Source organism: Acanthochromis polyacanthus, chromosome 21 (assembly GCF_021347895.1).
Source record: "Acanthochromis polyacanthus isolate Apoly-LR-REF ecotype Palm Island chromosome 21, KAUST_Apoly_ChrSc, whole genome shotgun sequence".
NCBI lineage: Eukaryota > Metazoa > Chordata > Actinopteri > Pomacentridae > Acanthochromis > Acanthochromis polyacanthus.
This window is the reverse complement of record NC_067133.1, coordinates 9,957,891-9,966,857: the sequence shown is the minus strand read 5'-3', so window position 1 is coordinate 9,966,857 and position 8,967 is coordinate 9,957,891. Positions and strand designations below refer to the sequence as shown.

The 8,967-nt window shown below is 40.8% G+C and overlaps 1 protein-coding gene across 2 annotated transcripts in view; it reads left to right on the top strand.

The window, feature by feature from the left end:
- The first annotated feature begins 256 nt into the window (after positions 1-256).
- rnd2 (Rho family GTPase 2) overlaps positions 257-8,967 on the top strand; it is a 46,190-nt gene continuing 37,479 nt past the window's right edge. The window contains exons 1-3 of one of the 2 annotated variants that reach the window (XM_022193629.2): positions 257-739; positions 966-1,053; positions 7,562-7,627. In XM_022193629.2, the coding sequence (XP_022049321.1) occupies positions 638-739; positions 966-1,053; positions 7,562-7,627 (256 nt within the window). In that variant the 5' untranslated portion in view covers positions 257-637. The remainder of the gene's footprint in view (positions 740-965; positions 1,054-7,561; positions 7,628-8,967) is intronic. The other variant, XM_022193630.2, reaches the window with a different exon arrangement.

Sequence of the window (8,967 nt, the reverse complement as noted above, 5' to 3'; positions counted from 1 at the left end):
TAAATAGTGGAAAAACCTGCATGACGACATATCAAAGTTATTAAAAAGATAATGAAACAGCTCTCTGGGGGGAAACGTATCGGATTAATGGGTGCTTCTGGGGTCCAATGATCCTTTTTATTGGCAAATTGCAGACATAATTACAACGCAGGAGGTTAGAAATGGAAAACGTGAGCATACATCTTTATCATGTCACGTTCTTATGATGTGAAGCTCCAACAGCCTGGTAGTTTTATTGATGGGGACAGAATATTCTTAATTCCGTAGGTCACAGCTGACTTGTTTTCCATGAACTCAAACAAAGAGTCCCACGGACGCGTTATTTCGCCCCAGTGTTGTGCGGATACGAGGAAGGCGTGGCCACTAATCAAAGTGAGAGTTTCCTGGGAGCCAGTGCGCTCCCTGCTTTAGTTTCTGGTCGCAGAACAGTTGAGTCAGTGAGCGGGACCGGAGCTGCTGCTGCTGCTGCTGCGCGTCGGACACGTTTGGATAAAAAAGGCGCACCGCTGTGGCGCATGTTTCTGCCCGTTTCTCCTCGTCGCGTCTCCACTCGGATGCTGGATGCAACGATCCTCCATCTCCTCCTCCTCCTCCTCAGCCGTCGTGGTGACACAAACGCACGTCTGACGGACCAGCCATGGACAGTCTAGGCAGCCGCTGTAAGATCGTGGTGGTCGGAGACGCGCAGTGTGGCAAGACGGCGCTGCTGCACGTTTTCGCCAAGGACTGCTACCCAGAGGTGGGTCTGAGCGGAGGCGCAACTTGGGGGGTTTCGTTTGAGCCTCTAGAGGAGGAATTTGTGGCTAAATGAGAAGCAGCCACCTGCATGGAAGCTCTAATGACTTTTGAGGAGTCTTTGTTTGACATTTCCACACATTTCACACCCACATTGCCATCATCTCAAGTGTCATATTCTGCCATTTTCTTGATTCAACACCTGATGTCACCTGCTTTCTCCCCTCTAGAACTATGTGCCAACAGTGTTTGAGAACTACACAGCCAGCTTTGAGATCGAGAAGCACCGGATCGAGCTGAATATGTGGGACACGTCAGGTAAGACGGTTTCATCTGAACCTTCTCTGAGATCCTGACATCAAATCTGCAAATCTGTCCCCCCCACCCCACCGTGGGAGGACTGCCTCAGACTCCCCTCATCCAACTTTCTCTCAGCAGCACCAGTCGTCTCTTTGACAAATTGCTTTGACCCAGCCAGCTTCACACGCTTCTTTATTTTGTTTTTTTTTTTAAGCCTTGTTGTCTTTTGGCTGCAGGGCATCTGCTATTTATGATGGTTGCTGGAAAAAACTTTCTCTGTCAAAGTCTTGCATTCCTATCTGTGGAACTTCCCATGCTCCGGGTGAGGAGAAGGGTGAGGGCCTGGAGGAGCGATTTAAATGTCTTCATGAGATTTAGATGGATGCAGTGGTGAGCAGGCCAGGTTCTTGTCTTTTTGGCCGCACTTTTCCACCTGCACACGGCCAACTCTCGTATTAAGTTTCATTCCCACTGCAGATTTTCATCTTTAATTAGTGGAGGAATCATTAATGAGAAGAGTGATGTTTGCACAGCTGGCCGCAGACGCCTCCCTCCACCCCGAAAGAAATTCATTCACCCAGTTTGTTGCATTCATTCATCACGGTTTCGGCGGAGAGCTTTAGTGCAATTGCAGTTTTGCAAATGTGGCTCCAGGGGCTTTCCAGCTCTGAGTAAAAATCTTTCAGCCTTAAATATGTCACATTTAACCATGCTGCTGTGCTCTGAACACACCGTAAAACAACAAGCCTAAGCCTGGGCCTTAAAAATGTAGAGGAAAATGGTTTTTAAATCATTACTTTTGCAATCATTCATGGCATGAATATGCTTAAAATGTGTTAAATATGATGCATTATGCTTTCTACACTGTAAAAACTTGTTAAACCATCACATCTAGCTGCAAGAGTGCCATAAAAAGTACCTTGAAAAACAGTAGAATAATGTAGCATTTAAAAAATGTAAAAGCTATGAAGATAAATATCTGTAAAATAGTATGCTTTTTTTGTAGCAGATTTAAATACAGTAACACCATGTGATTTACTGTCATACACTGCAAAAGATATTACTTTTTTCCTTAAGATACTTATTGATGTGGACATTATTTACAGTTTTGGCCTGTTTTTTCTTGACTTTTTTTTTTTTTTTTTTTTAGCTTTTTTCTGTTTGTCAAATTACAGGAAAAACATTTAAATTACAATGAAAAATGGATAATTTAATTTGCAAAATAAACAGAAGAAAATTTTTACATTTCTTGATTGTAAAATTGCATAATTTTACCAAAACTAAATGCCCCAAGTGATCCTTACGCCACAAATATTTTACAAAAAGCTGTTTTAAAGAAAAAATGTATATTAAGTACAGAAAGAACAAACTAATTCATAAAAATACAGATTCTTGTTGTGTACATTATTTACAGTTTTTGTCTATTTTTTTCCTTTTGCTTTTTTCTGTGTTACATTACAGGGAAAAAAGTAAAATTCACAATTTCATCGATAAAGTACACAGAATTAAAGCTGTGTATTTCTTGAGTATACAGTTACATAATTTTATTAAAATTAAATGCCGAGTAATCCTTACATCACAGTTACTTTACAGATTATTTTAAAGAGAGAATATTGTTAGCGCAAAAAATACAAAAACATCATGAAAGTTTGTAGTCATTGTTTGAGTTGTTAGCGTAATTGCATTTAAAATTAGTTCAAAATATGATACACTTGCTTAACAAAAAATGTAAATCTGACATCAAATTTGTCCAACTGTCCAAGAAAATGTAGTTAAAAATGGTTTGTGTGGCAGCTAGTGGTGTGAAATCCATGTCAGAAATGTTGTGGAACTGAAACGAGACCTTCTCTGAGAACAAATTGTCTTTGCTTTGGTGTTGTATGACTTTATTCACTGTGTGAAGCAGTGAAGGCTGCACTTGTTACAGAGTTCTAATTTGTAATTTCCTAAAGGATGGAGAGGAAACAGGCTGAGTTACCACACATACCCTCAGCACTGCGCAGTACTTACAGGGAGTTAGGGGTTTGATTCAAGCGTTACACTGCCATGTAATGATTTTCAGCTTAAATTAGTATATTACGGATTTTATTTTGATGGTTTTGCATCGTCTGATGATTGTATTGCTGGGCCACATTTATTATTTTGAATGAGTGTGTGAGCTGTCTACAAATAACTACAGTATGCACTATATAATTCTCACTCACTGTGTGTGAATAAAGTTGTTTCTGTGGAGGAAGTTTCAGCTCCCGGGCAGCTCTGTCCAAGTCTTGTCAGAGTGAATGGATTTGTTGCCCGAAGCGTCTCTCAGATTGAGCCCATCACGGATCCTCCTCCAGATATCTGACTAGTTAAATGTGAGATCGTCCCACTGGGAATTCTCTCTTCTCCCATAAACATTCCCAAACCTAAAACCATCCTCCGGAAGGGACAATATGACGACGGGAGTATTTAGATGTGAAAGAATGTTGTTGTTTTTTTTCTTGCAGTAAATCTGCCGTCAGTCGGGGGTCGGGGTCCTTTCGGGGCCCCGGGGCCACGGCTCAGCAGAATTCCTTATCTGTGGGCCCTGAGAGGCTAATGATGCAGTGGGAACGTTGTGCTTCTGTCCATCTTTGAAGCCCCGGAGCACCTTTCTGCCTGTGTGAGGCTTTAATCTGCGTCCAGGAGCCGCCCACCCGACAACAAACATGACGTCAGCCGACCCACGAGGCCCGAGGCACGTGTGTGTGTCGGTGTGTGTGCTGCGGCGCTATCCACTGATTCACAGCAAACACAGATGTTCCTGTTTTCGCTCAACAAGAAAAATAATTGGCACACACTTGAGGCTTTCATCTGAGGAAAATAGCATGTCTCCCATCGCTCCTCCTGTAGAATCCTCTTTTTTTTTTTCTTCCCTTCTCCAGATCTGTTATTTTTCTTTTCTGAAATCTCCCTTTCATGTTTGAGCGCCTTCATCACGGTGGTCACCCCGACGTTCATAACACACTTCAGTCCGTTTCAGCAGAATCACATTGATTGGTGGATTTACTGCTGAACGTACAGAGTTTAACTTCAGTCTGTGGGTCACTGCAGGCTGACCTGACCTTTGAGAGAACGGAAACACGAGGAATGATGTCAAAAGCTTTTCTTTTTGTGTCCGTTTAGTCCTGAACAAAACTGAACAACCAAAAGAAGCTGCTGCATCCAAACGAACACATTTTCTTTAAAAAATTATTCAATTCTGGAGTTACGGACCCTAAAATAGAGACTTATGTAAATGCTGCAGGCCTCTTTAAGTAGTTATTGGGAAACTTCCGGGTTGTTCTTTAGACTGGATGAGCAGAAATGTAAATTTTTGATGATGCTCATATTTGCTTTCTGTTTGGACTTTACTGTCACTACATTCATTCCCTGATATTACTAATGCGATGCCAAAAACAGCAAATTGCAAAGCTAAAGTTACATTTCTGCAAACTTTTACTGTTCGTGCTGTGACAAATACCTGCACAGTCAATAGAAACAAGGAACCAGCAGAGAACATGGAGGAAAGAAAAAAAAAATTTTTGGAATTTCTTGAATTAGGACGCAAGTTTACTTCCACAATGAGTCACTGGGAGCAAAACCAGATCTTTTCATGCATATCAGGTGTGTTTTAACTCTTGCCATCAATGGTTTGAACCATTGGGGACCTTGTTGCTGGTCGGCAATATGTCTAAATGGAGGTCAGGTTTGTTATGTTTCCATGAAATGCTCTATAGACCTAGTGAAGTTTTTTTATTTTACTGTAAAGGCATGTAATTTTCAGTATTTTATTGACTAAGCGGTGCGGTTTTGCTTGGTTTTCCATGAGTGTTTTCTCTAAAACTGTGATTAGTCTCCAGGTGTTGCTGATTTTGTTCTTTATTCCAGCAGCTCTTGCAGTGTTAAGTAAATTTCTAGTCCTTCCTCTCACCTTTGCTTCTCTTCTTGTGTAGTGTTCTCTATTCTTGAGTCCAATCCTTGCTTTACACATCTGCAGGGGTTTGTATAATGTAATTTTTGGCTTCCACAACAAACACCTGGTGCTTTAGAAACTGTACAGAGGTTTTATGTCACTGACACCTTTATAATTCATCCTTTAAAGAGTTGTAATTGAGGTAGATGTTGAAGGACTGCGGAGATGCTTTCATTTGTACATTCTTTCCATCTGTACACTGCAAATTTTCTGACTATCTTATCCTATCCACGGTGCCCAATCATGGTAGGAAGCTCTAAGTTCTTCAGGTATCCTGTGCTACGGCGTCCTACAGAAATAATCACTGAAGCTGCTGTCAGCTCAGTCTGTAATTAAATCAATGTATCCTGTAAAAAGTGCAAAGTCAGGAACCTCAATGGGAGCCCTGCATGTTTGTCTGTTTTATACTCTGTGCAGATGGCTGCAGTTCAATACGTAGCTGCTGTGATGTCAATAGAACTGCATTCAAAGGTTTTGGCCTTTTTCAAACTCCATATCACTACAGGAAACAACAATTTAGTTTGTGCAAAGTACGACAGAGTGGGCCATAAGTTTCCATACATAGGAAAAATAAACCTTTTATGTTGGACATCCGTTTTTATTTATATAATGTGCTCTATATGGTTACCATTGTTTCAAAAACGCACATTCGTATGCGTTTTCCACTGTTGGTGAACTTGCATTAGCACAGTTGAAGTTATGCTTGTAATTGCGTTGGTGATGCGTTCCTTGAGATGGTTTATGTCTCGTATCTTCACTTGATACGCCACAGCCTTAAAGTGCCCCCAAAGATGGCGTCGAATGCAAAGGGTATCTGAAACATAAAGAAATATATACATTATACATTTTCTTATGTATGGAAACTTATGGCCCACCCTATACTTCATATCATATTACTTCATTAGCTTTGACTGTATGTTGTGTGAAATACTTGCATGATACACTGTGACACAACTGTGCAAAGGGTTGTGGGTCAGAAAAGTATATGTATTTCAAAATCTAACAAAGTTGGTATGAAATTCGAGTATTCTTGGATTTTTTCGAACTATATATTGGGACATACCAAGTGTTTTTCTGTAGCATGTTTACAATGACTCCTGCATCATCCCCAGTGTGATGTAAATGGTCATGTGGCTTTTTTTTTTTTAGGTGTGTTTGTACAAATGAGCTGTCGTTATGAAGATGCTCATCTAGACAGAGGTTGTTTTTGCGTTTTAAAATGGTGTTTTAAAGCTTCTCAATGTGGATGAAGCTTAAGTGTGTTGGCAACTTTTTAGAAATTAAAAACTACAAGAAACTATTTGCTGGTTGTTGGTAAACTTGAATCCGTTGCAGAAGCTCAGGAGTGACGGCTTATTCGTAGCTCTGGCTCATTTTGAATGGTTCGATGCTTCTTGACCATATCAGAAAATCTACATTCCTCACGGAGAAAGGAGCTTCCTCTGCATGAAATCTGTCTTTATAAGGCCTCAGGTCTCTATTTCTGACCCGATTTATGTAACACACACGCACACGAGCCCAACTGGAAGCATCTTTAACCCGAAGCAGATTTCTTCCTCTGTAAATGCAGTAAAACTCGAGTAATTGATTTGTTGATTAACGCATAAATAAATAAATGATGAACTACAAGCTCACAGTAGGTTTCACACTTGTAGCTTTTTGCTATTTTCAGATACAATCGGCTGGACGTTCTCATTCTGACCTGACATTTGCATCAATCAATCGTCCTTTTGCTCTTCCAAAACCATGCTCTTTTTTTTCCCACACCTCATATATATAAATACAGGTTGTTTTTTTTTCTCCTAGCTTTCAGCCTGCTCACATAAACTATTGTCTCCCTTTTAATTGCTGCTGAAATCTGCCTGCTGTGGTCTGGCTCGGCTCACAAAACATTATTGATCGCTGTTCGAGGCGAGGCTATTTAAACAACTTGCGTCTCGGCCGCCTCTGATGGTTAGGTGCGTTCCGCCGTTAAAAAAGCTCCCAGCATTCAGTGCTGCAGCCTGGAAGTGAACCATTGATTAGTTTGGTTTCATTAATTCTTCCACAAGGTCTGGTCCTCGCAGGTCGACCGAGAACAGGAGTGTGCTGTTTATGGAATTGAGGTCATTGCTGGGTGTAAATCTGCGTCTTGTTTTTTTTTTTTTTTTTTTTTTTCTGCATTCCCCAAACAAATGAGGATCTTTAGGAGTGTTAAACAGAAACACAGAGGTCTTGGAGCTTCAGGGCAGCTTTGCTTTGTATTCTGCTTCCAGCTCTGGACCATCTGGAGAATTAAACCAAACAGAAAGTGATTCAAAGAGAGGAAAACCGGTGCATCCGTGTATCTGTGCAGTGATGGATGGCGTAATCTCCTCCACCGTCGCGTGTTCCTAGATCTTAATTGACTTTTAAAGCCAAGCACAGGCTGTCAAGTGGTCAAAATGTCAATGTGGTTCGGCTATAACTTGTCTGAGGGCCATTAGCGATTAGCGGTGATGCTCGCGGGCCTCTTTGCAAGTCTGGGTTTTCTAACTGAGCCCGAGGCATTAATGCACTCATCCCTTCCTCCAGATATGGTGAAGGTTCCTGGGGAAGATTCCCTGCCGCTTCGACTCGAGACTAATACCCCATTAAAAGGTGAGCCCACCGCTCCTTATGAGTCCAGATCATGACAGGCCGGGTTTCCCCAAAGTTCCTCCAGCAGTACTTTCATGTCTCTTTCTGTTTCTGTTTCCTCCCTGACCTCATTCTCACATAGATTCTGTTTAGTCATGCTGGAGTGTGCTTTCAGCTGTTTTTCTTTCTTCTTTTTGCTGCTAATCGCTTAGCGCTTCTTGTAATTTGCCTCCTTGAGATCGCTGGTGTCCATCACTTTTATCCTGAGTAGTTCTGTGGACGAACTGGGAGCGTTATTCTCGGCTGTTGCCTCCCATCCTAACCAGCCGCTTCTTTATCTGTTTCCAAACCAAGTGCTGCTGTTGCTGCTAAGAACATGAAACGCATCGCTTGCTGTGCTGTGGAGGATTTTTCTTTTCTGACTCGCAACAAAGAAGTGTATGAAAGCCTTCTGAACCGGCTGCAGTTTGATTGAGCTGCAGAGTCAGTGATGGAGAGCGGAGAGATGTTTGTCTAAACGTCACAGATTATTAAGAAAAGAGACTGTTCTGAGAAACTTCTGCAAAGTTCTACTAGGTTGACATTCTCTAAAGACGTTCTAAAAATGTTAGGTGGTAGCACTATTATACCTTAAGGTTCTTGCATTGAGAACATCTTTTTGTTGTTTTGTAATATTGTGTGAATGTTTTATAGAAGAACACAAGTGTTACATCAGCAACATCCCTGGAACATCTTCAGAATATTGCAAGCTAAATGTTCTACTTTTCTTCATATAGTGTAATCTTGGAAATGTTAATGTGCTGGTTTGCAAATGTTCTTCTTGAACTGGACTCAGTCTGTGTTTGCTCTTCTGAGAAAGTTCTGCAACGTTCTAGTAATGTTTTCTGCAAGATGTTTTTCTTTATTAGACCAGAATATTTTTCTCAAAGGTAGAATAACATTCTCTAAAGATGTTCTAAATGCTGTTGGACTATTATGCCCAAACGTTGCTCAACAACGCCCCCTAAACATCTTCAGAATATTGCAGGCAACATGTTCTACCTTTGTTATTCTACCATTTCATAAAGAGCGTTCTGTCATTAGAGGTAGCGTCATTCTGTATCATTTTGATGACATTTCTTGAATGTTGGTTTGCAGATGTTCTTCTTGAACTGGCTGCAGTTTGTTTGTTCTAAAAACTTTGAGAAAATTCTGCAACATTCTAGTAATATTTTCAGCAGGAAGTTTTCCTTTACTGACTAGAATGTTCTTTGTAAAGGTAGTAGAGCATTTTCTAAAGACATTCTAAAGATGTTTTGTGATTACACTTCGACTATTATGCTGCAATGTTCTCCTTTGTTCTAATATTTCATTGAATGTCC